A 16,478-nucleotide genomic window follows, 5' to 3' on the forward strand; every position below is an offset into this window, starting at 1 on the left:
CCCACGTTATGGTCGCAAAGGACAGAGAGAGGTCGTTAAGGAATTCACTTCTACTGACTTTTTTTTTTTTTTTTTAGCAACTGTTGTTCAGCTTTTACTTTATGGTCTGAAATATACTATTGCTAAAAAAACAAACAAACCCCCAAACCCCAAAACCTTATATAACACCCTCGTAAAGTTGGTACGAGTATTAACCTAGCATTAAAAATGACTCGAGCCTAAAGAGATTTGAGGAAAAAAGAGTGGCTCAGGAGGAATTTCTGGTTTGAAACCTTGTAATTCTGAATGCATTTCTTCTATTATTGCTGTTTTAAAGATGTCAGAGCCTCCTTTATCACTGGCAGTTGACTTTATTAGGCGAAGAGTTTAGGCAGCTTGGAAAGAACAAAACTTTTTTCCCTTTGCAGGCTTTGGAGGTTTAGTGACAAATGCTGAGCTATATTTGCATACAAATCACTATCTTGAAAAAGCCTGCTTTCTTGACACTCAGGCGTTGTTGTTCCTTGCTGAAGTTTGATTTACAAAAAAAAAATTTTTTTTTAAATAACTTGCCATTTTGTTTTTAAAGGCTGCCTGATTAACTTACTCTATTCTGGGAGCTACCAGAGTGACATTAAAATGTCTTTTGCTTCCTGTTTTGGAAACAGTGGCGGAAATCACTTGCTGCTTAGAGTTCTCACTTTTTTCTGCTAGGATTTTTCTGCATTATTTTTTAGTGTTGTAAATGATTTAGCCTATTCTTTAATTTTGAATGGATCACAGAATCATCTTTATGTGTCCAGCTGTCTTTTGTTGGAAGAGACGCATCTTAAATTGTTCACTGCTGAATAAGATTAAAATGACTTAAGTGTTAGGCTACTTAAGAAAATCTTCAGTTTGTCATTTCTGGGGAGTTCATCCTCGCGAATGCATTGTTCAGACGTAGAGTAAACTTCTTTTTAACTGTTCAGGAGTGAGTCTATTGGATTCTATGCTAAAATGAATAAAAGCGTGAGCCTGTTTTTAACCATTCTCTTTGGGATGAATTTCAAATAATTCTGCTAATTTAAATCAGTGATTCTTACCTTTTTGGGGTCAGGAGACGAATGTTTTGTAAGATGAAGACCTCTGGAGAGCAACACACATGCACACACTATTTTACAAACAATTTCAAGAGATTCAGAGAAGCCCTGGAGACCATCCACATGCCCAGCTTAGGAAAGTCTGTTTAGTCAGTTCTGAGCAATCTGTAAAGTCAGGAAGGGAGGGTCTCTAAATGGTGAGCCACGTGACACAGACTCCGCCTCCCCAGTGTCCTGAATTACATCACTTCCACTCACGACTTAAGCCAAAACCCTGGCGTCGTCTTTGATCCCCTCTCTCCTCTGCCTCCCACCCACATCAGTAAGTCCTGTTGCTCCTGCCTCAGAAATTTATCTCGAGTTCTCTCCATCTCCACCGCCACTACCGTAGTCCAGGCCTGTGTTGACTCTCTCATCTAGTCTCCGGTAAAGACAGCCCCAGTGGCCTTCAGCTGTCATCCTTGCTTTGATTGAATCTCTCTCTCTTTTTGTCCCCTATACAACATTTAGAGTGATGTTTCTAAAAGAGCACTCAGATTCTATCATACACCCTCACTCCCCACTGCCTGCAATGTTTGCGAGGCTTCCCCAGGCACACACAATAAATCTCATATGAGATGCCCTTCCCTTCACGTATCAAAGGCACTGCTTACATTTTAAATGGAAAACCTGTAGACCATTAACTATGTCTCTACCTGGGTATCTTTTAGATTAGGAGTTCGGGACTAAGCTTTTCTTTTTTTTTTTTTTTTTTCCTTTCCTTTTCTCTTTTTTTAATTAGAGTTAAATACGTTTCCCTCAGTTACTTTCATGTAAGTAAGTTGAGCCTGGTCTGATTCAGTGGTCTCTTTAGAAACTACAATTTTTCGATTTTTGAACTAGTTTGAAGAATTGCTTATAAGAAAGAAATGTTTCCCAGATTAAGCAGTGAATAAGTATATATGCCATTTATACCTTCCCCCTAAGTCTGTGTTTAAGGTCTGCTCTGCATTAAACACTGTGTGATACCAGGAATGCCAGGAACCTGTCTCCTAGAAAATATTCCCTATCTTCTGAGAACGTACTACCTGCTAAATATTCCCTGTTTATGTCTTCCTCCTTCTTTCTATCTCTGATTTTCTTTCTTTTCTCCCATTAGAAGTCTTTCCTGTATTTACAATTTGCTTGCTCTTTGCCTTCACGTGGTGTCTGAACTATCATGCATAGGTTGGTTCATTGGCTTGCCCGACTGCACAGAAGATCTGATGGGAATTGGAATTTTCAGTGGCTCTTGAGGGGCATAAACAAACCTGAAGTTGGAATCCATGCTTTTCAGGACCTGAGGGAACTTGCCCCTGGAAGGATTCTATCTGCACAGGAGCTTGGGTTCCACCCCAGCTACCCTGTAGAAGTAGGTACTCAACATGCTCTCTCCTTACTCCCAAACTGGATAGAATATACATGTATACATGGTAAAGTGCTGTTAAATTATGTATCTTGCTTGTAGTTCTTCATCCGATCTCCGGTGAATTGCAGATCTTTAGCATTACTTTCTGATTTATGCCAGACTAAAAAGCTTTTCATAGGGTTTTTAAAGTGATTCTCATAGTAGACTGTATACGGAATTGAAAAAAAATCTTTCATTGGGGATGATCCTTAAATATTTCTTTCAGCTGCTGGGCGTACTTTATTTCTCTTCTATCACAATACTCCTCCAACTCTTAACACCTAAGAGCATCTTTACAACAATGCTTGTTGGTGTGTTCTCAGTCCTGTGCGTGCGCATTATGGATAGATACTTTGGAGTGGCAGTAAGTTTGTTTTTCAATACTCTCCACACCAGAATTACTTAAAGTTCACATACATCTGTGTATCTCCAGGACGATACCAGTAACACTAGATTTTCATAATGGTTTCCAAGAGACATTGTAAGACCTAGAAATGATTCCATATCGTTAAGGAAGGGGGAAGGGAGTCTGGGGAGAAGTATTTCTTTTCCTTTCTAATTAAAGACTGGCAGATCCTCAGTGTGCATGCTGACCGCCTGCCTTCCCTCCCGATAGCTGAAACTAATCAGTGCCCGCATCCTCCCCTCCGATCCCCATCAAGGCCTCAGAATCCTCTTCAACATACTGCTCCAAGCAGTCACACAAGTTAGCTGGTGTGAGCCAAAGAAACAAAACCCACTGAACAAACTTGCTGTTGTTAACCGAGCTTGGGTTCAGCTGCTCGCTGCGCAGAAGCCAATACTCAACAGCAAGTGTTGGTAGAAAGGAAAGTTACTTTAATCAGAAAGCCAGCAATCTGGGCAGAAGGCAGGCTCTTGTCCCAGAAACCGACTCTGAAGATTCTGCTCAGCCAGGACAGTTTTTAAAGGGAAAAGAGAAAAAGAATCTCACTGAACCATCAAGGCGGGAGGTCACCCTCTGGGGTATTTTCCCTTGTGTGCAGCCTGGCTGACTTCTCGTGGTCTTTCTTCCGATGTTCCCATGTCCATATGGTCTGCCTGCAGGATTGCTAAGGGGGCTTCCGGGGGTAGAAGCTAGTCATTCTTTAACTACTTAATTCTTCGTTCCTACTTCTTTTCATCTATGGGAAGAATCAACAGGCTAGGCATGGCATTGTGTGCATTTAGTATAGCGCAGAAGTCAGCAGTTAGGTTGAATGTTACCTAGTGATCTCATAATGAAGGTTTAAAGGGAACAGAAGTAGGCAGGCAGGAAAGGGGCAAAAGAGCTGCTTACAAACCCCCACTTGTCATTCCATTTCTGTGGGACTAGGGGGTTAGGGGTGAAGGCCTGTCTTCTGTAACTTCCTCACACTGACGAAGGGTGCCATATTCTCAGAGTGGAAGATGTGGACGGGGGTTTGTAACATCTCTTTGCTGGCAGTGTCAGTTGTCCACTTACATACACAGGCAGAGCAAGTCTGCAATTATTTCAGTGCCCACAAAGGTACAGATTATTATGAGCAGTGATGTTAATTCCGTTCTCTTGAGGCCACTTGTTGGGATGGTGCTATCCATAGACGGAGCCGCTTCTGTCACGGCGACAGCTTGGTCATCATGCAGTTAGCTTTTCCCCTCTGGTGGCGATGATAGTATCCACAAAACAACTCAGGAACATGTTTCAGACTCTGGAAGATTCTGTGACTCCATTGTCCCAATCATCAACTGCTGGAGCTCACTCTTACAACTTAGGGAGGCCTGGGAGACTTCAGCTTTCCTACAAACAAGAGGCAGGGGACGTGGCCTCTTGTCTGTAGGACCAGAAACAATAGAAAACCTATTTTACTTCATTTCATTCATTCTTTGACTACACAATGTATTTTTTTTTTCTGTATAATGTCTAATAACATTTCATGGAAGCAGTGTCCTGGTGAAGCACTGTAGTAAGCACTGCGCTAGAGACGTGGAGATGTTTATGACTTTGGGAGGCACTGTAGCAGCATAGATGACTTTAGCACCTGGCCCGAGGCAGGAGTTTTACTTTATATGACCTTGGATACGTAGTTTACCTTTTTGGGCCTCAACTTCTGAATGTGGAAAAATGGAGGTGATATTATCTACCTCAAAGAGTTACTAATCATCACTGGGGCATAATAAGGCAACGAACAGTGCTATATATATATTTTTTTTCCTTCCTCTTCTGAGATTTTTTACTTTCCTCCAAATATTCAGTTTAATATAAGCATGTAACTTTTTTCTTTTTCCAATTCTGATTCTCTTAAGATACTCAATATAGGATTCTTTGGCCTTGAAATATTCACAGACCGTGTGAAATTTAAACCAAAGAATCTGCCCCCGAGTGCTTCCAGGCTGCAGGTCGCTCTTTCATTTTACTCCCTTTGGAAACCACCTGTTTACTTCTCCCTGTTCATGTGATTCTCACCTCTGACCATCTCGATCAGGACAGAATCTTTGGGGATTACTCAGGGCAGATCTGCCTGGAGAAGGATCACTGACTCCTCTCCTGCTGATGACTCAGGACTGTTTTGTGTCCTGGAGAATGCTTTGGGCCAAACGTGAGTAGATACTTGTGAGATACTTGCCTTGAGATCCAGGTACCAGCAGAATACTATCATTATCTTAATCACACTGTCCTGGAATTTATCATGTTCTGCAAATTAAATTTGCTTAAAATTACATCCATGCCATGCACGCTTATGGTTGATGACGATCTCATAGAGCCTGCATTGAGTTACTAAAGTGGGTTTGTTAATATCCAGTCAAGAATGGTATGGTTCAAACGGGTTCGTTTTGGAGGTAATATTTCTACCTTTCTGATAGAAAAATTCTCGGAAGTGCCTACATTGTGAATAGTAGATTACTTTTTGAGATGACACCTTCTTTGATTTAAAACTCTGCAACTTTGCTATTTAAATCCAATCAGTTGAATCTTCTCTTTAAAATACCTCATGGTCCATTGTGGTGGTGTGTTTTTGAAGTGACATTAAGAATTATTTTTAAACATTTGTATTGACTAGGATGATTTATTAGAGCAAATAATTCATTACATGGGTCTGCAGAAGTCCACAGTGCAAGCTGGGAAGTCCCTTGCTTGTCATTAAACCTCATACTGATCTTTAGTAGACAGATGAATGCCGACTCTTCTTTTTAATTCTGAAGAGTGACTAATTCTTCATCATATTATTTGATGCTGACTTACTCTATATTCATATATACGCATGCTAATCAGCTTCATTGGAATCAGTGATATTTTGATGGTCTGATTTATTTTAGTGACTTTTATATTCTGTATCCCTAGAATAGATCAGATATAGAAAAATAAATGGAAGCAAGTCTGAGCAACTCTGAGAATAATATTCTGCTGTCGTCTTCAATTAATCACCTGAATCAGTACATTTCCATTTCTCTGTCATGGCTCTATATTTAAGTATTTCATGTTTGTCATGGAAATGCTCATAAAATTATTTTTAATCATCAATTATTATCCTTGATGAGCAAATCTCAGACTTACCAAATTTTTTTGAGTAAAACTGTAGCAACATAATGCTCATTTGATGTTGGGGGACAATTCTCGCTTTTACAGCATCTAGTTTTGTTCTTGACTCCACTAGACCTTTGCAATTGTTTCTGTGGTTCAGGAGGTTGTGTGGGAGGCCACAAAAATAACACACAAGTCTCCTGTTACATGCCCTCTCTGACAGGTGGTGACTGCTCAAGAAGTCAGGGTTGACAAGGATTCTGAGTCTCAATAGTTCAAGGAGAGAATTGTGTAATTGATTATTGATGTCTGCCATAGGTTTGGCATTGGAACATAGTGGCAAAAGTGCTACGTTGTGGTTTCTCATGGGTATTGGAAAGAGGTTTGGTTTGCAAAGCTGAACAGCAGATCAGAACAGAAGCACAATGCCGGTTGTGCTTGTAACTAACTGTGTGACTTTGAGCAAATCAACTGATCTTTCTAATCCCCATTTTGTCTCACCTAACAGGAATGATACTGGGGTAGATACTGTGTAAGACCCATCCCTAGTTCTGAAATGCCTTGGATGCATATACTCACTAGGACATCCAGGATACCTCGGACATCTGTTCATTTTTCACAAAATCCCCAGAACTTTTTTTTAGACTTACCAACTGTGGTAGATTGTTATGATCCCCCACCAGTGCAGTGTAACTTCCAGTGTCCATACCTCTTTTCAATGTGGTCTTTCCACTCCTATCAGGAGATGGAATTTATTTCTCTACCTCAAACAAGGCTGGCTTTTGATATCCTTTGACCCATAGAAGGTGGGAGAACTTAAGCCTTAAGAGGCCTCAGAGATTCCACCTTTGGTTTAGGATGAAAGAACAGGTAGAGTGCGGGGCCCAGTCCCAAGCCAGCCTGCCTCCTGAAAGCGGTTGCATGAGAAGCCCGACTGAGACCAGCAGCAAAAAACCAGACACAGAATCATGATAAGAAAACAAGCAGTGTTATTGGAAGCCCCTGCATTTTGTGGATCGTTCGGTATGCAGCAAGGGATAGCTATAGAGAAGCTGGAGGTCGGTCAGTGGCTCTCCTGGGCCTAGAAGTCCTCACAGTTGCTGAGTACCTTAGTTCTCCGCCCTGCGGCTCCTGTTCCACTAGGCTAGCTGGGCTTTTCCACAGCGTGTTGGTCTCGGGGTTCCAAAAAGACAGAAAACAGAAGTTGTAAAGTTGGTGAACGCCTGACCTTGGAAAGTCACAAAGTGACACTTTCATCACATTCCACTGATCAAAGCAAGCCACAGGCCAGCCCAACTTCAAAAGGAGGGGAGAGAGACTCCAGTTCTTGATGGGAGAAGCGGCAGTCACTTGGCAAAGGGTCATGTAGGATGGGAGGGCTTCTTGTGCTACTATTGATGAATAAGCTCCCACCATATCTCTAGGTGCTTGACTGGTGCAAAGATGCCTTTTGATTTCTTTCTTGCATTGTGTGTGTTCTGAATTAGCGGTGTGCCAGCAAGAGCCCGGGGCCTGGCATGTTGTCACATCACTTTGATGTGGCAATAAACACTCTCTGTGCTCATCCAGAAAGACAGAGACAATCACTTGTGGGCTGGTGGTGAGAGTGGAAAGGAAGAGGGGAAAGCAAAGGCCTCACCAGGTTTCTGGTAGTCCTTGGTGATGTAAATGATGCCATGAGGAAGTCAATGGCTCCCAATAATTAGGCTGTCCAACAAGTGAAGGGATTTTCAGTGTGTCTGACAGCCTGACTCATTGACTATAATATCTGATCCTCCTCTGATCTGCCAGCCCAGGGGAGGTCACCTTGAAGCAACCCAAGCTCTAAGATGGAAAAGGGCAAAGATGCAGGCTCTGCATCCCTCTGACCTCCTCTTGCCGATACAAGATGGTTCTCTCCTTCTTGATCCCCTTGCTCACGGTTCCCTGTTAGGACTAGGGCACTCGCAGTGCTTCCTTTGCCCAGCACTGAGGACTCCTCCTACTGTGGGATTTTATGTCTCCTCTGCTTTCTTTGTTCGATGCTGGGAGTTTCCTAGGCATTGAGCAGTTTTGCATGCACAATATCTTTGTATTTCATGAAGAGTGTGATTCTCATGTGGAGTGTGCTGTTGTGCACTGACTTATTTTCTCTATGCTGTAATTTCCTCATTTGTGAAATAGGAATTACGACAGGACTCCACTGGCTCATTGGAAAGATGAGGGACATGAGACTGCATGTATAAGTGAAACGATGATTTCAGCTGGAAGAAGAGTACCTGACGACTTTCTTTGATGCATAAATTGTAGTCCATTTTCAAGGACAGATTTTGGTCCAAATTTGGAGAAATCGTTTCTGAGTTTTAGAAAATTGAAATGCAAAATCATGCTGAAAAGTTTACCCAGCACCCCAAGCAGAGTTAGAGTCGGCCTCCTCTGTGCTCCCACAACATTCTGTACTGATCCGTATCAGTAGCATTCATCACTCTGCGTTCTATGATCTGTTTATACTACATGACAGGTGGGGACAGTAGACTGTGAACTCTTCAAGGCCAGGTACTCTCTTGTATTCATCCTGCCATCCTAAATTCCCGCACAAACCCCAGACCGAGAGGAGGCTGTAGTTGAGGGATGGATGGTTGAGTGGGTTGCCAGCCAGCCTTCTGGTTGAATCCCTCCCCTATTTGTAAAGTCCACTTTCAATCTCATCTGCACTAAAAAGTCTTCTTTGATTTTCCTGTACTGTGAGGAATCTCTTTGTTGACCATAGGAACTAAGTTGTAATTATTGTCCTTCTCTTTAAAAAAAAAAAGTTATTACTAAATGAAAGTCTCTACTTTAGATTATAGGGAGAGACCAGATCCCATTCGATAATCTCTTTCGCAGGCTTTCCCACACAGTGAGTCCTGGATGGACATATGTTAAATCCAGTTGAGTAGATCACCTGCTTTGAGAGTTACTATTGCATGTCAGCTAACGTCTCTTCAGAGGTGTTAATTCTAAGCAAAAAGCAAAGAGGACCCAGGAGAAGGTGTGTTCTTAGAGCCTGTGCATCGTGTGGGATTTGCCCGCTAACAAGGCCTAAGAGTCTCCAAATTAAATCATACCGCATCTACAATACTACCTTAAAGGAACTGGCATATAAACAGTGGCAGTAGAATTTCAAGAGCTGTCTGCTCTTCTTCAAAATTAATTTGCTTTCCCTGAGTTAGCACATGCAACCCACCATCTTCGGGCAATATAATGTTTTCTTCTAAGGTTTATGTGCTTTTTTGAGAAAATAATTTTATTCTCAGATGAATTTGTGAACAGGACACTGTTCTGGCGCTCTCATGTGTTTGCAGATCACCTGCTTCATTTTTCTCGTTGGAGATGGCACAGACTCCTTGAGTGGCATCATGGAGCAATACTCATGATTTGTCTATGTGGTGTCAATACTATAACACGTTTTCTGCTTGTCATTAGTCTTTAAAAGCATCAGAGATACTACACAGAGCATGAAAATGTCCTACCGTGCTCACGTATTTTTCTTAGAAAGTTCGTTTTTTAAAATACCGTATTTTTCCAGCAGGCTGTTAAGATAACTTTGTAGTCCTCAACATAAGAAAAGAGGAGTAGCCTCACCCCTGCTCCCCGACCCCCTAATACCTTCCTTTTTTTTTTCTTTTTTTTTTAGTTACTTTTTTTCTAATGTGATTCCTGTCAATCAGGGGCTGACCTCTAAGGGCCATGACCCAAACCTGGCCAGCTTCCTCTTTTTGTAAATAGAAGTTTACTGGAATATAGCCACACCTGTTAGTGTTTGTGTTACTGGTGTCTCCTTAGGCAACACCCACCAAACCTAAAATATTTATCAGCTTGGCCCTTTGTAGCAAAAGTTTGCTGACCTGCTTTGCATCCTTTGTGAACCTGTGCATGTTTTCAGGTAGCCATGGGAGAATCCATCCCACTCAGAGGTTCCCCGTGGAACCTAGAACCTTTGCCTTACTCGGGTAAAGGTCACCACTGCCCTGGGGGTTGCACTGGCTTCTGCAGCCCTCTGTGTGCCTCTGGGCTCCCCATGGTGCTGCGCTTGCCTGTCTCAGTGGTTGTCCTGGACTGGAAGGGTAGGGACAGCTTCTTATTCCCCTTTGCTGTTTCCAAAGCCTAGTACGTGGTCTACACTTAACTGATACTCCATGTTCATTGATTGAATGAGCAAATGAATTACACTTCCTAGTCACAATATAAAACAGCATATTTATAGATGTAGTTTATCTACATCTGACTCTGAATATTCTAGGAACTACTTTCTAGTTATAAAAGGGTTTTTTAAAAAGGATTTTATCTTCATAATTATATTTCCTTTGGGCCCACATGAATATTAGTTTCCATTAAAATAAGTTTATATTTCTCCACCTCTCATCCAATATGAGCTCTAACTATGCTAGATATTAAGAATAAACTTCTTTGAATTAAAAAAAAATACCGCAGTTGACCCCAGTCTGGTATAGATGATTGAAAAGTAAATGAATGTTGTCTCCATTTTGTCAGGGTCTTGGTGCTCAGAGGTGATTGATACGAGGGTCTGGTTTATTATTTATTCGTTCATTCCAGCATTTCTTATTAAGTGTGTCTGGTGTTGAAGGTGATGGGGAAACAGCAGTAAGCAGGGCAAAGTCTTCACTTTCCGGAGCTTCCCTTCTCTCCCCGGATACGCAGTACACAGCCAGGAAAACTGCCAGCTGGTGGCGAGGGCTGTGGACAGATTGAAATAGGTGCTACGAGAGTGAGTAAGCAGGGAGCAGTTTAAACTCCACAGCAGTTAAAGGTTCTTTTGAGAGAGTGGCAGTGGAAGTAGAATCTGCATGATAAGAAGCAGCCTTGTGAAGATCATTGCGAACTGAATTCTAGGCAGAACACATAACCAGCACAAAGGCCCCCACATCTGGGAAGGAGCGTAGTGTGTCTGAAGAACAGAAAGAAAGCAAATATGGCAGATACAGAGGATGCCAGAGAGGGGTGAGGAAAGAAGAGGCTCAGGAGTGCAGCCTGTGGTGGGGTTAAGGCACAGGCTCTTCTCTGCTCTGGTTATAAAGGAAGTGAGGGGAGATGGTTGCTGCTGACTATCTGATGCCCAACTTGTGTCTACAGTGGCTCCAGGTGGGGGAGGTGGGGGATGGACAGAGATTCTGATATTGGCCACCTCAGCTACTCACACTGCACCCAGGGGTTCCAGAGCCCCACCGTCTGTCTGTAACTCGAGACCCGTCTACCTCCCGCACAGTGAGGTGGCGCCTACTTGTGTGGCCATTTCTAGGTTGAGATTCCTGTTTGGCCATCCTCTGGGGACAAAGGACAAAGACAACGATCACCCACACGAACGCCTACCTAAGTACGCAGCCATGAAAGTTATCTCCATTTCCTCTTACTATTATTTGTATCACAATGCATGTGTGTGTGTTATATGCAGATAAGATGACTTTTTAACAGAGGGTTGGGTTGCACAGGGTATTATGTCGGGACATTGTTGCTTAAATGGGTTGGTGAAAAATACTCACCTGAATGAGAATGTGTTTAGCCTGTTTAAGTGTTTTGTGACATTGTATTACTATTATTAATACTCAGTTAAAACAATAAATGTATGTGATATATCCCCCTGCGGTTAGGTATACACAGGCTAAAACATCTCATAGATTCGACCATTTTGATTCAGTTCTGTAAACAGTCTGATTCATTAAACATTGAGTCAAACTAATCCTCAGCATCAGGCAAGCAAAGTGGACAGGTCGTAAGATGAGATTTTTTATGGCATTGAAAAAAAACTTTCAGATGTCACTGATACTGCTCAAGTTACATTAGACTCAAAGATGGCCAGATTCATTCCACCAGTATTCACAGTGAGCGATTGTTTAAATAAAACGTTATTCCTTCCCCGCTTAGTTGTTGTGTGTAGACACAGCCAACCACAGCGATTATGAGTATTGTTGGAAGCTTGCAAAATCATCACCTGCCTGTGGTTTGGTGAAGTCAGAGCCTAAGGGAGGGTGTAAATTAAAGCAGGGAGGAGGAAGATGGGGAAAGGTCTCTTTTCACAACAACAAAAAAAAGCAACTCAGTAGGAGTGGAGGCTGGCAATCTGCTGAAAGGAAATGAAAGGAAATTCTTCATTTCTAAATGGTTCATTGACCCATGATAATAAAGCAGCCCTGCCAAAGACGGATAATTATCTTTTTAAGTATCAGATGCCCTGTGGGTGAAGGCCTCCCTTCTCCTCTCTTGAAAAATGAACTCAGATTAAACAAATAGTCCTTTTCCTAGTTTACCATTGACATGAATTTCCTGATTATGAGCAAAATTAATCAGTTTTCCCTCTTTCTTTTTCCCCTCTTGTCTTATGGAAATCAGGCCTGCCCAGCTGAGCTCAGTGCATTTCCCCTTGGGCCCTGAGTCCTACCGATAGTGTGACGGGCTAAAATGCTTGGTATTCTGGTGAGACTAGCAATTGCAGACTTGTGGTTTTATTATGCCCTTTAGCTGCCTAGCTCGAGGCAGAAGCATACTCTCTTAAAACAAGAAAAGAGAAGGAAACAGAAAAGAACATTAGCATGTTTTCTCTCCTGCTGGTACCTGAAAACTAAACAAAAATTAACGTAGCCTAGGTGTGTATATACACATATGCAGTCATGTATATGTATTGTATACAGCCATACATGTGTGATGAGTATGAATATAAAAAGGAGCTAAAATGTTATTGATGGCGTAACACGGAATATCTATTTGCTACCAACAAATGATCAAACTTAGATCCTTTTCCTCCAGACCTTGTTGTTTGTTCAGATAAATAGCATAAATATATGTGGACTCGTCTAATTCGTAGAATGCATTTAGCTGGTTTCATTCACATAGGCAGACAACCCTTTTCTTAAATTAATGAATTACTGTCACCTCTCTTCTTGAATTCCTAATGATCAGTTTGAAGAACGCTGGTCATAAATTGCTTAACCACATGGCACATCTCCTGGTTATAGATGAAGTTCACTGTACATTTTCAGAATGTCTATATTCCTTTTAAAAATAATAAAGAAAAACAACTACTTTTGTAATTTTGATTCTGATGCTCTGCATGGAAAAACCAACTGAAGATGCCAGTTGGTTTTCCAACCCAGGGACTTCTTCGGCTGCTTGAGAAGACAGAGCTTTAGAATAGGGGTCAGGAGATAATGGTCCAGAATAGATCTTGCCTCGTGGCATTATTATTTCAGCCAGCATGTGAGTCTCTGAACACTAACATCCTTTTCTCTTAAAAGAATTTCTTCAGTGCCCCACAGCTTCTCCTTCAAAGTATAATTAACCGTGTTTGTAAGCTCTCTTTGAACTCCTTGGAGTTCGGTGGTGGGTAAATATTTGTTCTTTTATTCCTTAGTCTTTGCAGGTTCAGGCCCTGGGCCAAGGGGATTCAGTACTGTGGGTATAAACTTCTTGGTAAAAAAATACTCCCCAAAGCAAGCAGAGTGTTCCTTAGCAGACCTCACTGCAGATGTCCTCGTGTGTCCCCTTCGGCCAGTGGAGCGCTTTCGAGACCTGCGTCCCGATGAAGTGGCCGATCTGTTTCAGGCAACCCAGAGAGTCGGGATGGTGGTGGAGAAGCATTTCCAGGGGACCTCCCTCACCTTCTCCATGCAGGTGGGTGTTCAGATAGCACAGACATTATTTTCCTTCCTTCTCAAACCCTAGCATTGGTCTCTCTCCCTTGTAAGCTGACATCTCACCAGGAATGCAGCTGAGGTTGTTCACATCTTACATAACAGCAGAAAAAGACGTTTGTCCAGGACCACCCTACTGTCCACAGGCCCCAAGGTGGACTTGGTGGACAAGGCAGATTATTGGTTGAGACAGCGCCTGCTGCCTTGTTTACCAAGCAGGTGGGAGTACAGTCATTTAATGAGTGCTAAGACATTCCAGATCTTTTATTGGAACTGGGGCTGGACAAGTCTTTTTCATTCCAGGATAAGTATATTTGAGCACTGCATGGACTTAGCCCAGCTCTGTTTCTAGGGGTGCAGAGACATGCAGGTTAGCTAGGGCCTCACCCTCGTAAGGCTGACCTTTTCTCCTTAATGCAGGTCTCAGTAATTGATTATGGGTTGGTATGAAGCTGGGTTGACTGCGTATTCAGTGTGGCCCACTTCCCAGTAGAGAAGTTAGACCTCCCCCGCCCCCCAGTCACTGGAGATCTTTAGGCAGAAGTTGAACCAACATTTGCCAGCGTGGGAGGAGGGCTCTGTGCTGGGTCATCAGCTGTGGGAATTGAATAAATAGTGACTTACTCTGAACCCCTTCATATCCCCTAGGGAAAGAGCAGGGGGGATCTATACATAACGAAAGTCCTTTATGGCCCGGAAATTTTATGACTCTGCAATAACCCTTTGGAAAGATGTGAGGTCTTGTCCTCAATGCTTTAGTTAAACTAGGTGTTTACTGCCCTTCCTCCACCCCCCGCAGCTCTCCCCCACAGACTTTCAAAGAGAACAGATAAAGAAGGCTGCTGTCTTCAGCTCTGACTAGAAATGCTCATCTGCATGCTTAAAAAAAAATTGCGCTGCCATGTCTGTGTCGAGAGTCTGTAAATTTCCCTATAAAATATCGTGTGTGTGTTATACGTCAACCCCTTTGAGTCACCTTCAAGCAGATAGTTAAGGTCAGGGTGGGTTTATCAGACTTATGCTGCAAATCATGTTTCCAAATAAAGGAGAGCCCAAATAAAGGCAGATGAAGACATCTGTCATGTGTCAGTGTTTAACAAAACCCTAGAAGAAAATTCACATTTGTGGGAAATGGCCAGTGCTGGTTATCAACCTTGATTTGATAGAAAGTTAATTCCATAAACATAGGAACTGACTTGTACCTAGCACAGAGAGCATTTTCATATATGTGGTGTTTTCAAGCTTTTTATCTTGTTTATTTATTTATTTTGTTTCAAATGGAGGCATTGGGGATTGAACCCAGGACCTCGTGCATGCTAAGCATGTGCTCTACCACTTAAGTTATATCCTCCCTCCTTAAACTTTTTAAAACTTGAACCTACAATAAGATATGTATTTATTTCACAATCATGTATTCCCCTCACCCCACACATAGGTGTGGATAAAGGAAACCAAAGTTTCACAAAACAGTGTTTACCCATTCTATGCAGTTGAATAGTGTTTGTTCTGTTATCTGATTTCTCTTGGGCTTCAGTGCTGATCACAGCCCATCAAGGTGACTCTATGACCCACTCGTGGGCTGCGACTCCAAGTTCAGAACCCACTGATTACACAGGGCTGCTTAATCCTGGCCGCAGTAGGGTGAGAGTTCTCACTCTGTCAGTCTGTCCGGGTCATAGAGGTAGGAAGACTTACCTAAATTTGCAGAGTTCTAATTCAGTCTTGATGTTTCTGGGTATAGAAACATGGCTTGTTGTGCCATTCCAAACCAGCGGAGTGCTTGCTTTTGCTTGGGTGCATGGCTGGTGACTGGACGGGTTTGCTTATTTTCAGCTAAGCAAATAGTTTGTTGGGCTTCAGAAGGCAGGGGAAGGATTCAGAAGGCAGAAAGAGCCCAGCCTCAGTGAAGGCCTCCACCTTTTCTCCCAAGGTCAGGAACACCCAGAGAGGGCTCACTCTTGGGAGCGCCTCCTACATGAGACAGCCCATATTCTTGCTTAATGGAGTACATTGATAGCAGATTTCCTGAATAGAGACTTAAAGCCATCAGACATTAATTAAATCACCTCTGGTTAAAGATAACCAAGAGGTGTGATACTTCACCTCCCTAAACGTTTCCAGTCTTCCTTTAATGCAGTTAAAACCATAGCCAAAAGCAAAGAGCATGAAAAGTAGGAAGAGGGTTGGCTGACAGGGTAATTTATATCATTTTTATCCATAACTTCTCACCTACTCTTAGGCAGAAATGGAGAACTGTCAGGTCCCACACATTTGAAGCAAATGGCCCCATGAGAAAACTATAAATTAACACACAATGAAATTGGATCCAAATTATTAATGGGCGATATTTCTGAATAAGCAGGAGATACCATCTACCTGTTCTCACCTGTGTTTTTCCTTTTTTTTTCCCCCCTACTTCTAGGATGGCCCAGAAGCCGGTCAGACTGTGAAGGTGAGTGCTTATTATGTGTATACAAATCAACAGGGGGCAATTATGAGAACGAATGAAAAGTCACACAGAGTCATTTGGAGCACTTTGCTGTTTCACTGTGTTATCTTTGAGGTCAGAGAGACCCTCGGTGTTAGAGCCATAAATCCTGACATTATAAACTTTGCCAAGCAATATGTTTCCTATTAGTTTACAAGACATTAAGTTTTGTAGTAAAATTACTACTGTGCAAATGCTAAAACAGAAACTAAATCCTGGAGTCTTGAAACAGAAACTGAAGTCAAAGGAGCTCATGAGAGGAAGCGTCCAGGAAACAGCCCCTATGCCTGGTGTGGGCTGGTGAGTCCCCTCTAAGCCTGGGCGTCTCTGACATGCGCTA

The 16,478-nt window shown here is 42.4% G+C and overlaps 1 protein-coding gene across 8 annotated transcripts in view; it reads left to right on the forward strand.

Moving 5' to 3' along the window:
• Window positions 1–16,478, forward strand: part of FHIT (fragile histidine triad diadenosine triphosphatase) — a 1,253,716-nt gene that overhangs the window by 1,004,541 nt on the left and 232,697 nt on the right. For all 8 annotated transcript variants that reach the window (XM_045505414.2, XM_010968301.3, XM_045505417.2 and 5 more), the window contains 2 exons: window positions 13,485–13,630; window positions 16,073–16,102. In XM_045505414.2, the coding sequence (XP_045361370.1) occupies window positions 13,485–13,630; window positions 16,073–16,102 (176 nt within the window). The remainder of the gene's footprint in view (window positions 1–13,484; window positions 13,631–16,072; window positions 16,103–16,478) is intronic.

The sequence above is a fragment of the Camelus bactrianus genome, chromosome 17 (assembly GCF_048773025.1).
Source record: "Camelus bactrianus isolate YW-2024 breed Bactrian camel chromosome 17, ASM4877302v1, whole genome shotgun sequence".
Lineage (NCBI taxonomy): Eukaryota > Metazoa > Chordata > Mammalia > Artiodactyla > Camelidae > Camelus > Camelus bactrianus.